The sequence below is a fragment of the Limulus polyphemus genome, unplaced genomic scaffold (genome assembly GCF_000517525.1).
Source record: "Limulus polyphemus unplaced genomic scaffold, Limulus_polyphemus-2.1.2 Scaffold3520, whole genome shotgun sequence".
Classification (NCBI taxonomy): domain Eukaryota; kingdom Metazoa; phylum Arthropoda; class Merostomata; order Xiphosura; family Limulidae; genus Limulus; species Limulus polyphemus.
In genome coordinates, this window is record NW_013669130.1 from 7654 (window position 1) to 27611 (window position 19958).

Genomic DNA, 19958 nt, shown 5'->3' on the forward strand with positions numbered 1-19958 from the left:
TGTACATTTGCTGTCATATTAAACTTATATTAAAGTTTTTCTTCATTACCCATTTAAGCCGTCTCCAGCCATTATTAGTCTCAAAGTGGGTTCCTCGTCATCGAATATGGTGCTATATGTTTAGCAGTTCACAATCTCCTGCATTGCCAATCCCATATGTGAACTTTGTGTCATCTTTACCATAGAAGGCGTACAGGAAAAGCTTACGAGTACGGTTTTGTCAACCCATGAACAGGCACCCATTGACTTTCTAGCTCACATCTCAAAGCTATTCATCAGTGTAGATGTATATATAAGAGGTGAGCATAACAACTATTACAGTGTCGTGCACCACGACACGTTGGACTTTTAGTTTCTAAACACTATACGCATCACAATTCGTGTATCACACCCCTCATAGGTCTCAGATGAGATCAGGAATGAGAGTTGAACCTGATGAACATGCACTCTATGTCTTATTTGTGAAGCCATCAGACGGATACAGGGAGTTGGTGGGTAGTATTCTGTGGTTACTGGGGAAAGGAATTAGTGGACGTTCATATTGTTACTTTTTTTACGCTACAAACCTTTAAAACTGACGTGTCTTGATTACTCCTCTGACCCTTTTTTATATTTTCCTTGCTTTTCTTCATTGTCTCTCAGCTTCCTTACTGGTATCATCGTGATTATGCTTATCTCCAAGAAATTGTATGATGTTGCAGTTAATATGTATTGTTTGCGAAAGCTTCCTGACATGCATTTCTTGGTACTGGTCAAATGTCTCTTTGCTATTTTCTTGAATAAAGTATACGGCATCAACAATTGTGTACTTGTCAAACTCGGGATGTTTCTCTCCAGATTTTACTTTAGAAAGTGGTAAATGCACCTCTAGAACAGGTTTACAAATTTCCATTCACCAGTTTTGCCAATTTTGATTCTAAAACCACGTGAAATTTTCCAGAAAATTTTAAAATTTCACTACCACCAGTCTTTGTTCAGCAATGAAACTAAATTGATACAATTAATCTTTTTTCTTAGTTGTGTGAACGCGAAAAGGAAAGTACAATGTACATGTAGTTTGAGCGTCAAAAAATGTAAAATATTCATTAAAATAGCTTTCAAAAATAACTTGTATTTCGCAGGGTCGTAGGAAGCGGTAAGGCCATGGTCTGACCACTTTTTCAAGGCATGAGTAGTTACATCTTATATATATATTAAAACTTTTTCTTTTAATTCAATACATTACGTTGTGTGTATGCACTATTTGTAGTTAAAATTGCTCAAGATTCAATCTCATAGCATTAAAATTTCAAAATATTTCTGGGGGACATGCCCCCAGACTCCCCTAGAAATGGAAATGGCTTGAACACTCAAAACATTGTTTCCTACGGCAATAGTATTTCGCCATTATTCATCGCTAAGGGAACCAACTCTTAAAAAGTATTGAATACTCCAACTGCAGTAGTGAACGCCGAACTGAGCGCTTGCTACGCACTCACCTAGCGACCACAACTAGCGGATTCTTACTTTATCTCTCGGAAATTTTTCTAGCGATGGCTAGATGAAGCAACTTGAATGAATTCAATCTGCGTCTACTTACCCACTTCTTTTTAGCTGTAAACAAATATTTACTCTTGATCACAGTTAAGAGTAAAACGTTTACAGCACACGAATAAAATAATACAATGTGAGTAATGAAAAGCCGCCTCATTTTTTTATGTTTATGAGATATCACCTGTTAATTGAAGTAAAGCAAAATCCCCCTCCCATTTTTTTCAGGCCTTTTTAGATAAATAAAAAATTTCATCATAATTTAACTTTTTGTGAGATTATAAAAGGAATATCAGAACAGCTTGCTCAGCCAAAGGGCTGCTAAAAGTTCAAAATGGTTTAGAATTAAAGAATTTATTACAAAATACGTATGAATCGTTATACTCTGCATACGGATAACATAATAAAGTAACGATATAAAAAAATCGATCACAACAAATTATTTCTACAAAACAATTAATCAGCGATTTCCTGGAAGCAGGATATTAACCGTTGAGATTCAACATGGTTACGTTGTTAGTGGCATAACATTAAATTTCGTACTGAATAAGATACAATAATCCAGTATTAAAGTTAAGTAGAACTACAAATAAGAAGTTCAATCACATGTACAAGAACCGGACAGAGATAACTACCAATTAAAAACTACAAAAAATAAATTAAAGGTTTTAAAAAAACCCTAAGTACAGCCTAGATGAGAATGTAACGTTTCTTACGGTTGGCTGATTACGTATCTCACTAAGTGCTGTTATTATCTTACGCAAGTATTTCATACATGGTAAAATTTCATGAATTTGGAATTAAAAATAGTCAACTTGATTAAATAATTAAAACTACCAATTAGAAGTAACGATGCAAAAAATACTTGTTAATCATATCTGTTTTTGAGCAATACATGTTCTTGTTAAACAATATCTTTATTCGTGTGTGTTTTTTATACAGCTACGTGTAAATCACATTTTAAAAGTAAACGTTTCTCGTGCAGTGAATTTTGTGTACCTTAAGGGTGTTGTTACAAAATGATAACATTCGGTCACACATTACGTATTCAGTTACACAGTACATCGTCATGATAGTTTGAATAATTGATATTCATAATTATTCTACTAAAAATAATTTGCCGTTCTTCTTGAAGGCTCGAGTATATATATATATATATATATATTTAACTACACATGCATCCATATATTACATACACACATATATAGGTACAAATTTATATACAATATATATATACACGTAATTTCCTATTGATTACATTAGTTTTCCTAAGTACACTTGATACATAAATATATTTGCCATCCAATTTTTGGTTTCAATTTTTCTCGGTTACTTAGGAACGGTAACCATTTCATTCCTAATAGTTCAAAGGCGTACGAACTGCGAAGTGGTTAATTTCAATCTATGTTATTAGGGAGCATCAAAATATTGAAAATAGGCGTTGCAATAAAACAAACAAACAGATATAAAATACACAAAAACAAAACAAAACAAGTGTTGAAAAAAAACGAAGTTTTGGTTAAGTTTATATTTTGGTCAGTCGTTTTTACATCTTAGAAAGAAATCAAAAAACCAATATCCATCGATAATAATATTTATAAACTAATAATGTTTTTAGAAGTTATATATACATGTGTATGTGTGTTTGTATTACCACCTTTTTTGTAAGCTTAGTGACAAGATATTAGGGGAATGTTGTTTAATAAAGACATAAAAATATAGAAAACATTTAGAATAATTAGTACATGGAAACGATAAAACATAGTGAAGTACAAAATTTTCTTTACGAACTTTGGACCCACCCTCGTACACGAGATTACTACACTTGAAACTGTATGGGTCAAAGCAGTATAAATAAATCCATTGCAGACGTTTCTGGCGGGTTCGGGCCACTCCTACTGACCTGTTTGGCTCCGTCCATTTTGTGGATGTCAATCACTGGTGGCTCTTATTTCATCAGTTTGGTTTTCTATGGATCTTCTTGTTTTGGGTCGGCTTCCCTAAGCGAACGACTTCTAAACCATGATTGATTGCTGTTTCTGTCAACCAAGCCTTTCTCCCCACCGTGAGTGGATGCTCCCGCACGAAAATCCTTCCTGTGATGTGAGAATGAGCGCGTGAAGCACGGGCATTTGAGGTCACAAGCTGAAGTAACGAGACACGCCGTAACACCATGGCTCTACGGTCTTGTCGTGGAGTAGGTATGACAGTGTAGTACCGTCGCATGAAATAGGTTAGTGACCCTCTGGCAACTAGGGTTAGTCTGCTGCAGGGATTAACTTTCTCTGTTATTCTAAAAACTAAAAGTAAATCCCCAATTATATCTGTACTTGCTCATTTTTAAATTCACTATGTTAAACATCATAGGAAACTAAAAAGTGATGAATGCTTGTCCACCTGCGTGTGATACTCTACGACGTTGTAAAACAGCAGCGCCCTCGCACGGAAAGCCTATACAGATTGGGTAACTTGTGCTACACGCAACAATCCATCTCGTACAAATCTCATCTGTTTCCGAAAGGAAAGGCACAACGCTTTGACGTCTGAGTGCCAGCCGGTCGTGAGAAAGACTTCTGCAACCTGTGTCTCGAGTGCAGCTAGCCAGTAGGCAGGGCAGTAAGTGCACGGCCAGGGGAACGACTAGTTTCCATGCCGGTACTTTCTCTGGCAGTCTGTACAAACTTGACGCATGTTACATGATTCTAACATATCGAAATACAAATTTGAAAATAAGTTGAATACGAAACTTTGTGCTATTAAACGAAGCACATTTGTAGTTGTGTTAGAAGACAATAATTTTTTGTAATCTGCTAGTGAATTTTGTTTCAACGATGTTGTATCAACTGGTGGTTATACTGATGCTGATCGTGTCGCTGGGAGGCGGCGCCGTGTCCAGTGTCAACGTTCCTTCTCCAGACTTTCCTGGTAAGTGTAACCCTATCCTTTCTTAATTATTATAAGAGCCGCTGTCTAGAACCAGGTTCTTTAGTAGCCGATGGTAAAGACATTCGTTTCGCGAAGCTGTTTATATGGAACAACTACTTATTAAACGGGTCGTTTGGGACGTGATCGAACTGGAATTATCAATTAACAAATTACTTTAACCATGATTATTTATCCAGATTGATAACATCTTTCTCCTTATTTAAGTCAGACTGACTGATTGTTGCCAGATTGTTTGTTGTTAAAGTAAACACAATGCTACACAGTAGGCTATCGGTGCTGTGCCCACCACGCGTATCAAAACCTGATTTTTAGCGTTGTAAACCTACAGACTTACCACTGAGCCACTTGGTGGGTGTGTTGGCAGAGTGAAAATGTCCATGTGTTTGTTTTATTGCTATGGAAAGATAGTAACACTTGTAATAGTTTCAGCAGTACTCCATATGCACGTAGATCCTTGATTCAATTCAACATGACCAATTTTGAAGCATCTTCTGTTATCTTAACGAAACAGAACTCCTTGTCTGCTTATGTTTATACAGGGCATACACGTGGGCATTGGTAAAATATATGTTCGAAGTAAACGTTAGAGACACTAGGTGTAATAGATTTTTGCACAGTTTTGCTGGATATACACGTTCAATATATTATTTGGTTGGTTTGGTTGTTGTTAAACTCAAAGCTGCACAATGAGCTATTTGTGCTCTACCAGCCACGGGTATCATATTATTGTAAGAAGCAGTTTGCTGCTTTAACATACAGCTGTAAAACTAATATTGCGAAATAGGTTGATCATTGTTACATCCATGAATTACAGTTAAATTCAAATGATCCCGAATCTTATCCCTAAACTTGAGTGCTTCTAGTTGTCTGATAAAGCGTTTTAAATTTTCAATTCTAATAACATAAGATTACCACAGTGCTCAGTTTACGTAGTAGGTTTGACACAATATTCCCGAAGTTTGAAAGCATTGTTTGAGTTGAAGCGTTTGAGAGAACCCCCTATAATTGTATATCTAAGCCTGAAAGGACGGTTTGTTGTTGAAGCCTTTCAGGCTTAGATATACAATATAGCAGGTTCACTCAGACGCTTCAACAACAAACAGTCCTTTCAGGCTTAGATATACAATTATAGTAGGTTCACTCAAACAATCCTTTCAGACTTCAGGTATACAATATAGCAGGTTCACTCAGACACTGTTTGTTGTTGAAGCGTCTGAGTGAATCAGCTATTTTATATACCTGATAATTAAATTGATTTTTTTTTTGTGCATGTGTTTGTTGACAGTCTTTTCCACATGATGAGATTAAACGCATAATGCACCACCATCTTACCACCAAAATTAACTGTAGAACAATCACGAGGTCTCATTTAAGTCATCCATCTACGTCATCTAATTTAGGCATTTAACATGAATCATGAATAATTAAACACAGCCTTCTTCTGAGAGATTATTAATGTATGCTACTCCATATTAATACAGAAGAGGCAATTAAAATAGATTTCACACAGGAGAAATTGATATCTAACACTGAGAGCGTGAGTTTAATGTCAAATTGAATTGTCAGTTTCCCTTCGCTAGTATGGGAAAAATTATATCAACAAGCCGTTTTCCTTTCAACACGTCATTCACTTTGTAGGAGTTAATAAACTGGAGCAAATGGGTACTTATAAGAACAGGCGAATAAAATTAAGTTATATTCTGAAAGCTTTGTTTTCAGTATGATATAATTTGAAAGATTTTCATACTTCTTAGTGTAAGTGTTAAATTCGGAGATGTTTCAGCCAAAAAAAACCTATTTACGTAGAAGTTTCGTACAGATAATTAATCTTTAACAATGGCCGAAATGGTATTGTTATTTACACTATAAAAATGTGTTTGTGTTAACTTAGTAGAGAAAAGCTCGTGATTATTGTTTAGCGCACGTGCTAAAACTTGTTTGGATTCCCACTTCACTGGTTTTGTTTCTGCGAGTTATATCCCTGAGAAATTTTTGTAACCATGGTTACTACTTGTGCTGTAACTCGTTTCTAGTCGCCATTAATCGTCTCTTATTCTCGTTATATGATCTAGAAGCTTATATAACCATAGTTACTTTATAGTAAGCATGCTATACTTCTTTGTATCTGCACCTTATTGTTCTGGTTTCCGAGTTATTCACATAGAATCTTTGGCTTGTAAAAGTTATATCACTTATAAGTTTCCGTAATTTTGTTCAGCGAGTGCTTTTCACTAGCTATGGGGGTTAGATATTTAGCACTGAATTCACTTTTTCTATGTTGATTATTAATTTTAAAATTGGTCTGCTGTACTTACCTTATGGATTCTCTCATAGGATCAGCTATATATACAACACAGCTGACAACCTTATATCACAGAAGTATCTTTAAAATTCGTTGAGCTGACGATTAATGTGACGAGTATCGTTTTATACGACCTTCTACTTGACAGTTCCTGACTGATGGTGAAATCAAGTACTACCAAAAACTAGGACACGTATTTTCCCAAGAAAAATGTCATTTTGCAATAATTAATTAATAGTGGAGAGAGAGAGAGAGAGAGTATCGAAGAAGAGATAGCACTCCTTAACTTGCATGATAAACGTCGTTTTCAGTGCAATTTTTAAAAATATGTTTATACATTACCAGTTAACTTAAAAAGACTATTACCTGATATTTGTCATAGAGAAAGTAATAATACTAAGTATGTCATTACCAGTTTTAAACAAGATTCACATAAAAATGGAATGTATTTAATATATTACAACACACACAACTTTAATTCCACCCAAAAGTTATTATTGACCATGACTTGACACAAATGTATGTGTGTGTGCGTGTGTCAGCTTAACTGGACGAACCGCGAGACCGATTGTCACCAAACCTAGCATATACCTTTAGGGCCTACTAAGTAGCGGCATAGAGAGTCAGCGTTCGGATCTGACTTCCTTATGTCACCACTCAGGATGTTGAATGTGCACGTCTTCCATTCACGGTGTGGTCGTTTGACCCGCTCCAAGATCAAGAAAACTAGTTTGCTGTTTTGCCGGTTCTTCTGAAGAATGAGCAGATTAATTCAAGGAAATAATAATTAATAATATATGGTGTTAGAATAAACAAATAATGTAGTGTTAAAACTCCTTACCCTAATTCTGATGTCTTATGACATACATAAAAACTGATGAAAAATTACGCTTCATCAACTTAATTCTGTTCACACCGTAACAGTTGTTGTCAAGCGACTTTTATTGATCAAGACACGTGGTAGTGTGCCGTGCAGCCAAAACAACCTGCAGGACACACTGTGTGTTATTAACAGGAGTGATAGTTTAGCAATTTTTTTTCCACTTTCTGTAGCTCGGACTGTGGTAACCCAAAACTAATGCACATTTTCCGTGGATGTGCTCTACTGGACCCTTACTTCACTTACCAAATTTCAATGCAATCCATTAGGAAATACGCGAGATTTAAAATCTTTTGTTTTTGATTCAATTTCTGCCTATTTATTTTTTTCGCACCGAAAGTACAGAAAATTTATTTGAACAAAAAAAAAAAAAATATGCTTATCTTTCATGGATTTTTTGTTTTTCAAATTTGGTACACTGACAGGTCTTTACAACCTACAATTAGGTGTCAAATTTGATCTAAATACAAGCCACGTGTGCAAAGTTATTCAACAAAAACAGCTCAATTTTGACCAAAGGTTTTGTGTACACCTACGCAAAAATTCACGCGAGTTTTCGGCCTGAAATGTTTACTACAGCTACACCTAAGAGTAAAAGTGAACCGTTTTTAGTTTTTGTCGGATTAAAGACTGCTGATTTAGAGCAGCAAAACTATAGGGTGAAAGCATGAACAGATACATAATTATATGTTAGGCTAAGCAAACTAGATTAGCAGTTTCTAGCTCAAGTTTTCAAAATAATCATAAGGGTGGATGATTATTATTGATTATTCATTGCCAACATTTAAGCACAAATTTGCTAAATTTTATGAAATTTTCCTAATTAAAAGCGTTTAGCGTCACGTGATATTACCATAACCAATTAGGGTAAATAATGATGCTTGATACGGCTGTACCAAGTGCATGCGGGTGAAGACAAGAAACTGTTTATCCAGTTTCCATGGCGTTAGTATAAAAGAAGTTATTAACATTGTTTTAAAGAGGAAAACTACCATCATATATTTTAAAGAATCTGGTTGGTTCTGTAAAGTATAGATCTGTTCCGAATAATAGGGTTGCGATCCCAAAGCTAATGTTGGTTACTATGGGGTATCACTTACTTGCTGTGGTTTGTTGGTGTGTATTAATAAAAATTAATAATATCTAATCAAAAATACCTTAGATGTGAAAAACGCTGCGGCCAAAAAAGATTTATTCAGCGTGTGACTTAAAGGAATGAAATCAAAACTGGAGGTCAAACTGGTAGCTACATTTATAACATTGATAACGATTTTACATCATTAGTTAGCTAGGCGACGTGGTTTGTTTTACCTACCATCATGCCCAACGTTGAGCATAAAACGCGGCCTGTCTAACTAATGAATGAATACCTGCTATCAAATCGTTATCAATGCTATAAATGTAGCTGCCAATTTGGCCTCCAATTTTGATTTCATTCCTTTAAGTCACACGCTTAATCCTTTTTTGTCCTCACCTTTTTTCACACCTAAGCTGTTTTTTTAATTAGATATAAATAGCCTATCAACTATTACTTTGTCTTTCGTATCTTGATTAGCCTAAAGAGCCCTGTTATTGTCGAAAGGATACAGTAGATATAGTGTAGTTAATATTCATTACTTTCTATCAGAAAGACCTCGGTGAATTAGCGGTAAGTTACGGACTTGTAACGCTAAAATCCGGGATTAAATTCCCTGTGGTGGACAGAGTGCAGGTAGCCTGTTGTGTATTTTTGCACAATAAAAACAACAACATTTCACTTAGCAGTTCCTATTAACAATTTGTAAAGTTTTATTTCTGTTTATTGCCCACTCAGAAGTGAAATTAGGTCAAAGTTGAAGATTATTTTATAATTCACAATTTCAAAGTGAAGTTAAAGGCTCTTTAATGGAGCAACTAACTTGTTCGTAAATGTAATTTGAATTTTTAACCTGAATTGCGTCATATGCGATCCTTGGGGCTCAGTTATAGCCTACCTAATTTTGAGTTACAGTGTCGGTTTTTGAACGATAACGGAATTAATGCGCTCATAGCCAAAAGTGCAGAACATTTCAGCGGGATTACATTTTGAACCATGGACTTTTCCATTTGCAGCCCAACACGTTAACTACTAGGCCATGCTTGACTTATTAAAAATATAAATTAATGAAAAATTTCCATAAACAGATTCGTATATTTACATAAATAGTATTCTGTAATTTAATAGAAAACTTGGAAACAATCATTACAGTACAAGAAAAAACACATACATTTGCTACATATATATCTATTCTGTTCATCTTTGAAATTAATTTTATCCCAGATTTATCCAGTAACCTAACTTATTCTGCCTAATTCTGTTTCCGCCTCGTTAGTGTTAGCATAGCATGTCTAAGTCGGCAGCGAACTAACTGCTTCTAAAGAACATAGAACACCCCTGTGATACAGCTGGATGTGTCTATTATTCATTCCGAACTGTGTTTGTTGTACGAGCTCGCTTTTATTGACTCTTCTTCTATTTTTTTTTACTGTTCAAGGGAGCTGCACCAAACATAAGCCAACACAATACTGTCAGTCTGTTATTATACTGTGCATATTTGATAAGCCCCGCAGATACATTTTAGAATAAGGAAGGCTGATTGTGGTTGGGCTTGCGTACACTGCTGGGATAGGTTTATGATATCTATACATAATTCAGGTAACATTTTCAGATGAAAGTTCTTGTACGTATACTGACTGTTGTATATCGGTATAAAAATATGAATAATAGTCATTTAAAATTCACTAACTACTACAAATAGGAAAATACATTTCATAGTTACGTTACATTTAGCAACAACTATAATACATGTATATTTTAGTGCTATTTTCATTCAGCAAATCCCATAGGAAGACATTAATACTTCAGTGTTCCTTTACTCGAAACAAAACCCACATAAAAATCATTATTATTTTAACGTTGCCTTACATCGTGGAACAAACGCAAGAAATGATTTAATATTTTACCGTTATTTTCATACAAAACGCATAGGAATACATTAATTCTTAAATTCTGTCTTCTCTCACCATTAAAATAAAGTAGGTAATAGAAAAACGTATGTAATGTATTTGTCTTCAAAATATTCTGTAGAGCCATTGGAAGAATCGGTATTGAGGTTAGCATTACTGTATGTTTTTGAAGTCTATTGACTTGTCTCAAACCGGAATTTTATTCATATTAACACGATGATTTACGCCACAACCAGTCGGATCTTACCTCTTAACATTCAGACTTACGCCACAACCAGTCAGATCTTACCTCTTAAACATCGAAGCTCTATAAATCCTGTGCAAAAACGTTTACTGCGTAACAGCACCGCACAGATTCTCTACGCGGTTTAAAATATTAGCAGAAATCTGATAATACTGATAACATTTTACTTCACTTTCTATTGAATGTCCAGTCTAACGAAGACATTGATGTCGTTTGAGAACAGCATTAATTTATCTTATTGTTTGAGAACAGCATTGATTCTGGTACAGCTGAAATACGGTGCTATCCAGCATAGTTTGAGAGAAACAACGTTTTATTCTAAATACATTGGGTTTATCCAAGGCTAAGCCTCACTTACCGAAGCATTATGAAGGTTTATAGAATTTCCTTTGATTTGGTGATCGACTGGTCTGTTTTAAAAAAAAAAAGTTAAACGTATTTTATAAGCCCCAAAACAAATTATATTTTAAAACAAACTAAACAAACAAAAACTATTTCACTAGAGTTGCAAGATTTACAGCGATGATTACTTCTGTCATTAAAGACCGTGTCTCTTGAAATAGAAGATGTCACGCTATAGTATAGTAGAGATGGTAGTAGTGTTTTATCTCCACCAACACGGGCAGCAAGAACAAATAAGGCTGAAGAAACCTAACGCACAAAGGTATTTCTAATTTACTATATTCTTCCGTAGGTGGCATATTAACACGACCACTCCATGCATGCAATGGAAGACAAATGCCTAAAAAGATCTGTATAATGTGTTTGGTAATATAACAAGATAGCATACATTTTTCAACAGGTCTCCATTAATACAAAATCATTCTTTCATGGAAGTTGAGTGATTGCCATGACTTCGAATGAGATTTGGTTCCATATATGAATCTTAATAAGTAAAATTATCAGACTCCTTTAGGTGATTTCATTAATTGGAAAAATATTTTCATTAATATATAAATTCACGCAACTTTAAATTTTAAAATTATTAAATATATATATAATTTTGATAACGGTTGAGGGGAGAAAACGATGCTTTAATTTTTGACTAAACATCTACTAGTAGTATTTAGTCAATCACTTTTACTTCTTGACACTAGTCAAAGTCGCTAACATAAAACTTACTAACCTCGGTCAGTGTGAAGTAGTTAAAGAGGTCAAGTGAAACAAAAACGTCTATGCTTTCTGAATTTATCAGAGAATCTCGACGGCCGATCTTATTTCGCTGAGTAATAAACAATTGATGCATAAATAGGGATTTTGTTTTTGTTAGAGTTGTTTATGTGTAACATTCAAGTGTAGAGTAAGTCAGTATTCCTCACGCTTTCCTCATTTATTGAAAAGGTCCCCTGCATACAACACATTTTCGAAAAATGATGTGAAATTTCACTCGTGGAAACTGCTCCTTCTTTACAACATACGATTTGCCCAGAAGACACCTTGCTTCGCACGCTGATGTTTTTAAAGGTGGGCCAGAGTGGCAGACTCCAACGTTTTATGCTCTATGATGGGGGGCCTCTCAACTTGCATACAGAGGTTACTGAAGTCGTTCTAATAATTTCGGGGTATTGTGTAGCTAAACACAAATATACTGCAGTAGCTGTATTATCTCCATTTCATATGGATTGACAGGAAAGTTTCAGATACTATAATTCGATTCCACAGTTCCTTCAGTTGTTCAGTAAATAACTATAAAAGATCTGACACAAAGAAGAAGAAAAAAATCCACTTTTAAGAAGGATTTGGTCCCTCCACGCATATACAATTTACAAATTCTACCAAGTATTCATTTCTCAACATTCATTCTCTCGATAAGGATCCTTTCGTCAGAGTATCTTAGTGGCCTAGAATTCATTAGATTATGTACACAACAAAATATTAACAAAGAACTATTTAAACTATTGATGATATATAATGTTTATTTTTTATTTGTTTGACGGTATTCGACAGTTTATGGCCAAACTGTTAAAAAATAATCCGGTCTAGTGACCAAATATTCATACTTGTAACGTGTATGTTTGTTAAACCAGTGTTTATTCAGTACTTCTTTGCTTTGCTTTTTCGATTAAAATATAAAGCGTCGTTATGGTTGAAAATACCGAATGTCAGTTAAAATCATATTCAATAATTTTCATTTATAGTACTCATGAAGAATATACATCATTGATAAGTGAACATGTTTTTAATTTAAAAAAAAGATCAACGAAATCACAGTAACTGAAGAGAAGGATGAGTAAGGTCATTGGTGTTTATTAATTAGGAATCATAAATCGTGGTGGAATACAAGAGTGTGTTTGTGTGTGTTCAGTTCAAACGTTTTTCTTGGATATATGAACTGTAGAGACTTGTGTTTTGAAAAGTAAGAACTAGTCTTTATGAACGACTTCTTTATTTTATATGTAGGAGAGGAGACCTTTTTAATTCAACTTTTGTGTACCTTCCTTCTTTTTTTTTAAATTCATTCTAACTGTTTGCCATCCTTACAAATATGAGTACTGTATAAATTATCTACATTACTTTGAAATAGTTTTTTTGTTTTAGAATTTGGCACCTTTATAAAATAAAGTAAAAAAAAAAATGTTTTTCTTATCACAGAATAATCCTAATTGTTAAAATATGAAATCATTACATAAGAGTTTTTATCAGCTCTTTGTATTTCAAAATAAATGTTTCTACACCTTTGTCCTTGGCTTATTACTAACACACAAGTTGAAGAATTACATTACAAAAGGCCCGGCATGGTTAGGGCGCTCGACTCGCAATCTAAGGGTCTCGGGTTCGAATCCCCGTCACCCCAAACATGCTCGCCTTTTCAGCCGTGAGGGCGTTATTATTTGACAGTCAATCCCACTATTCGTTGGTAAAAGAGTAGCCCGGCGGTGGGTGGTGCCTTCCCTCTAGTCTTAAACTGCTAAATTAAGGATGACTAGCGCAGATAGCCCTCGTGTAGCTTTGCGCGAAATTCAAAACATTATAAAAAAAAATCTTAGTTAAACGAGCATAATTGACATTTAAAAAGGAGTGAATATATCTATATAATAGTAACTGAGAAGTCGTATATTGTGTCAATATCTCAAGTATTCTTGTAATTTAGTCCCTCTGCGTGGAGAAGTTTCATTTCAAACCCCAAAGTTTAATGTTCATTTCGTTCCATTGACTTCTAGTGACAAACTGATAACTTTATATTTAATCATACAGCTCTTTAAACCAGCCTTGAAATTGGTGAATTCCTAATATATATAATAGAGTTCATTTTGCTAATGAGGTTATATACTTTCGTGATCTAGCTTAAAGTAAGAAAATTAATAATCAGCCCTAACTTTTCTGAACTAACTGTAGCACAGCGAATGAACATGACATCAGTATGTTATAGGCCCATCTGATCTGGAATTAATCATGGCAGCTCTTTATGATATGCTGTATGATGACTTTCATGTATAATATGTATGTTTATTTATATTTAAATTCCCTCCACTAGATATTTCGTACATAACATAACGTTAACTCCAGTTAACGGTCTACAGCGATTAATACTTTCAGCTTTCTTAGGTCTCTCAACTGAATAACTGGAAGAGATCTCTATTAGTGAAGGAATCAAATACGTTAAAAAGAGCTACAGGAAATCAGTCAAGAAGCGGATATCCTTAAAAACAAACCAGAACACGGTGTCCTGTGGCACTGTACTTGTTTATGTAATCGCTCTAAGTTCATGTCTTTTAACCTGCTCTTAAATTGTATATGATGTAAAGATTGTCTTTTCTCCATGTACTTATCCATCTCTCTCACTTTTGTTTTAAACTTGTACATAGGGTAAAATTCTGTCTGTCTTTACCTGAAAAACTTTGGTATTGGGCGAAAGGACTCGTCAGCACTGGATATAGCAGATATAGTGTGGTTGGCATAGTATTACGTTCTTCTTTGTTTCCACTCAACTTTTTATAATTTGATTATCTATTTCTATTAATTTCCATTTCCCGGTGAGTAAGTGCTAAGTTTTAGGACATATAACACTAAAATTCGGGTTTGTTTCCCACATCGGACACAACGTATATTGCCTACAGTATAGCTCTGCGTTAAAACATACAGACACACGAATTTATTGATTTCTCTGCATACCTGTCTTTTATCCCCATTTTATCTCTAAATTATAAATACAAGTAACAGAAAAACATTTTGTAAATGTAAAATGATGCAGGGATGGCAGTGCCAAAAAGAATGCAAATAAAAATATTGGGATGATGCAGCTATACATAAATCATCTCTAGATGACTTTCAGTATTAAAATTTAATGTTACACTGTAAAATGCATACCTTTATTGTTGTTTGCATTATTTTTGGCTCTGTCATCACTACATCATTTTATATTTACAAAATGTTTTTTCTTACTTGTTTTGTGACGTTTTTTCTCCCTGACTGAGAATTGTTGTATTTTATCAATGTGTGTAATAAAATTTAATATTATGTGTATAAATTTTTTTTGTTCTTCTTCACTTCATAAATGATATAGTGATTAGCTCCCTAAAGACAACGATTGTATAGTGTACAAAGATTTGAGTATTCTACATGTTACAGTCACCTAATATTCATCTATTATTAGTTGGTAATTCTTGTTTCTCTTTGTGCTTAAGCTTTTTAAAGGAACACCAAGTTTCTGTAAAAAAACTAACTTCAAAAGTAAAGATAACATCATTTACACTAGAATGGTGATTTCTCTCAATTACTACTAGTTATTACGACTAAACAATTACATCATGCACTGCCCAGGAACACTAGAGTGGATTTAGGTTTAAACTGACGTTAGTGATAAAGTAGTTGTAGAGTTATCTCGATTGAAACAAGAAGAAGAAAAAAGATTAACAATTTTGTGGGTTGGTCACTTTCTAGTTTAGTATCTTAGCGATGGTTTCTTGCCTTGTTTTTGGACTTGTTGGACAGAGAAACAAATGAAAGTTAGTGGTAATCATCTATTTAAAGTAAAACTATTCGCCATTGTTGGTTTTGTAGCGTGCAAATTTGTATTCTGCCTATTGAATACCTTGGCCATCCCTACATATAGAGTCTACAGACTCTATGATACAGTGTCAGAGTTAACTGATATAAGTTTTCAATTGGAAGATAGGTTTTATTTTTGGATGTTACCAAATAGAAATAAGTTTATTTCAATGAGATAAAATATTATATATAGTGTTTTTAAGAATTAATCAGCGCTACTTATTTCATTTGACGGGTAATTTAATGTTGAAACCTGCTTTTTTTTTACTGTCTCTAACTAGATATTTGTAGAGCAAAGTTTATCCAGTGTGAACTTCTTCTGGTTTCTTATCTGGACTGTTCTGCATCAGTCTGTGTTGAATAATGTGACAATTTCAAGTGCCAGGCCAACATTATCTACTGTACATTAGGGTAATCCAAGTTAGCCACTTGACCCTTGTTGACCAAGCCCGGGACACAGAACTTTTTGTATGCGTGCGGAAATCACGACCAGAGTTTGTAGCGTATGTGTGTTACTCTTTTCACACTACTCCACTACATGAATCTAGTTAGTTATTTTTCCATGTCTATAATAAATGATAATAAACCAAAGTTTGTTAATATTAACTCACTTAGGAGGGTAAGAAAATCATAGTAACTAAAACACTTAGACAACTTGCCGTTGTACAATGTACATGTCATTATTTATCTGTTTGTGCTTTGTTCAGAAAAGCAAAGAAGTATTAACCGTCTCGCGTGTATCGCAAACTTTTCATATGTTAATATCTGTCATACATAAGACATCTATGGTTATTAGAATTAAGAAAAATGGACGAACTTCCCGAATTCTACATAGCACTCCATCAGGTCGCACAAAACTGTATTGGACAGCTGGCATCCTGTTGTGTTGGTCTTATTGATTCTTTAGAACTTGTTCTGTGTGGAATGCTGCCTTATCAGTAAGGTTTTTATGAAATGGACAAGTGTTATGGATGACTATTGCTTGCAATAGACTTCGTTTCGTGGTCTACAGAGGGAAGGGAGGGCCTGTGGGCAGAGAAAGGACGGGCCATTTTCAGCGGTGGCCGTTGTTGTATTGTTGAACTATGTAGGCTCTCCCATGCTGTGTATGTTATCAGTTAGCTTTAAGAGGTCAGACTAGCAAATAAGAAAAACCCAGGTGCACTGGGGGAATAGTAGCCTTAGTTTAGGTTGTCACAGCATGAATTGTGAGGGGAAAAGAGGGGAGAATACTGAATAGATTGTTTTCTATTTTTTCTACTAACAAGGCTAAAGGAGGGGGGTAGGTAGGAAAGGATGGACGTATTTAATTGCTCCTAGTCCAGGAGGTGATGCCCGTGGACAAAAGACTCGAGGCTTTTCTTTACTGTGCTGAATGAGACATTCGACATAGCCAGATGGCGCGTGCTACCAGGGTGTTCGGCCGTGCTAACCGACCCCTAGGAAGCAAGTGGATAAAGTTGATTGAGCTTTATCCTGAGAACTACGGTCTCTTCAGGTGGAAATAAACTCTTTTATTAAAACACGCGCATGTATATACCTAAACGTTTAAAGGTGTATTTTTATAACTACCTAAACAGTATTCAAAAAATATTAGACGAGTTAAAGAAAATAATAATTTGTTCTCTACAGATTCAATATTTTTAACTAAAAGTTTTTCCGAAGGCATGTCTTTAATAGATTTAAACTGATTTAATATTACTTACGTACAAAAAAAGTATTGTTGTGGAAAAATATCTGCATTTTTATCTCATACAAAGTTATTTTAGGATTACATACATTTTTGCACTACACGCACACGTGCGCGCATCTCCTCGATTTCAGGCAAATAAAGTTGTATTTAATTTTTTTGTTCAGTTAAGCAGCATTTCCACAGTGTAAATGTATACTGTGAATCTTTTACAAACGAAAAAAAAAGTAGGCTTAACAAACCCAAGCGGATAGTACATGAACTAATGAAAGTAGTACCATGAAAACAATGAATATATCATAACCACAAAAATGATATATATGTATATTCCAGAGCTTAAATATTTATGATAGATATCATTACTATTATGAACTTCATTTTTTTACATCAAAGAATTTATAACGAAGTGTTTCAATTTTAATTAATTGAACCACAAAATGCGTACAACAGTTTAGATTCATAACGCTATTCGCTCATTCCTTGATATCCATTAAGAAAGCAGTCGTCAGATAATTGGTGTCGCAGAAAGAGATACCTTTCAATGGTTGCTCTTATATCGGTCTAATTAATTCTTGTGGTATTGTCATCACACGCAACTCATTGAGTTGTTTTCAAAGTTGCGTTGGAAATTTAGGAGTACTTAGAAAGGCACCTGGAAATTTAATGGATACGCTGTAGAGATTCATTGTGGCAAACTTAATTAAGTATTTATGTGTGACGAAACATATCTTGTTTATCATTTGAGAAGTAGACTGTAAGAAGAATATGCTGTAATCCGTAGGGAATTACTTGCAAGAAACACGATATGACCAAGAACAAAGGTAAAGAGAATTATATAAATAAAGCTGTATTTTTATTGATTATAACGACTCGATTTTAACGGATACTTGACGTAGCTTCAATACATTTTTTCTAACACTCTCAATATTCATAATATTTTTTATTTCTGGTCACAAAACCGTTGAACAATACATTTCCATATTTTTGGGTTATTCATTTAAATTCTGTTAGGAGTAGGGCGTGACCCAGTGGTTAGCGTGCCGGGACTGTGAATCTGGGGTTCATGGTTTCCGTCCCATTACTGCAAAAATGGTATACTATAAGAGTAACGGTCAAATCCTACTATTCGGGCAGATAAGAGTAGCCCAAGAAATGGCAGTAGATGCTGTTGAATAGCTGCTTTCCCTCTAGTTTTTGAGTTAAATTAGTTTCTGCTACGCTTGGATAACCCTTGAGTAGCTTAACACGAACATTTGAAAACAAACTGTAACTTACTCTGTTGTGATGCAGTGCGATGAAATGGTTAGCCTTCAGTTAAGATATTGGTTATTTTTGGTGGATGTGTATTATGTCATCGATGAAACAGTACTTATTGCCTTATGGCTGCACAAATGACTATCTGTGCTGTCCCTACTGCAGAGATCAAACCAATAAAATATATCTTTATAAGTTGTCAAGCTTACCACTGAGCCACCAAGGTACTGTTAAGAAAACTAAGAACAGCAATATAAACATATATACCGAACGTTTTCCGCTTTAACTTAAAACTGGAGATTTGCTTCTGTACTTGTATTTACTGAAATGCTGTTAAAGTAGCATTTGACACTCCAACACAATCCCTAATTTATAATTGGTGAATGCTAAAGCGTGATTTATAACTTACTCACATTGGCAGGAAAAACCGGAACCATCCAATAATTTAACTTTTTTTTGTACATGATACAAGAAGAGTTTTGTCAGGTTAAAGGTCACGTTAGAATAATGTTTTGTTGTTGTTATTTAATGATACAGATGCAATGTTGTCCCATCTGTTTTCTAACCAAATGTATTGTTAGTAAAACACATCATCTTTAATGAGATACCATCAAAATATTCATTACTTTTAAGAATATCTAGTGATAATACTTAAACCTCATTAAATTGTAATTTATTGTTATTATACATTCCCGCTGTTATGACTAAAGATAACCAGTTCATTGGTCTCTGTCTTTATCTTGTTTCAGCTACTTTAAATCTTCAAAACTAGATTTTCAGATCACTATCGTAGCAGTGAATCGAATCATTAAATATAACAAGAAATTCGGATTGCTTTTGAAGTTTGGTCTTATGTCTTTTTTTTTTTTGCACCATGTAGTGTCTTTGTTTTTGTACTTCAATGTGCAATAAGAACAATGTTTGTGTTTGTTGTATTCCAAAATTTGTAGTGCATACTGGAGGGATTTGCACATTTTAATAAAAGTTTAGAAAAACAACCTTTACACTCCAGATAAATAATAAAGCATATATTTTTATTTTAACCAACGTTTCGCCTTTGCGGCTTCATCTATCAAACACTTGTATGTATTATCCCTGATAAAACCGCAAAAGCGAAACGTTGGTTAAAATAAAAATA

General features: G+C 34.4%; 1 protein-coding gene across 1 annotated transcript in view; it reads left to right on the plus strand.

The window, feature by feature from the left end:
* Positions 1-3230: 3230 nt before the first annotated feature.
* The window catches only part of LOC106469508 (tyrosine-protein kinase transmembrane receptor ROR2-like), a 103376-nt gene continuing 86648 nt past the window's right edge, over positions 3231-19958 (plus strand). The window contains exon 1 of the mRNA XM_013930007.2: positions 3231-4455. Coding sequence (XP_013785461.2) covers positions 4362-4455 — 94 coding nt within the window. The 5' untranslated portion in view covers positions 3231-4361. The remainder of the gene's footprint in view (positions 4456-19958) is intronic.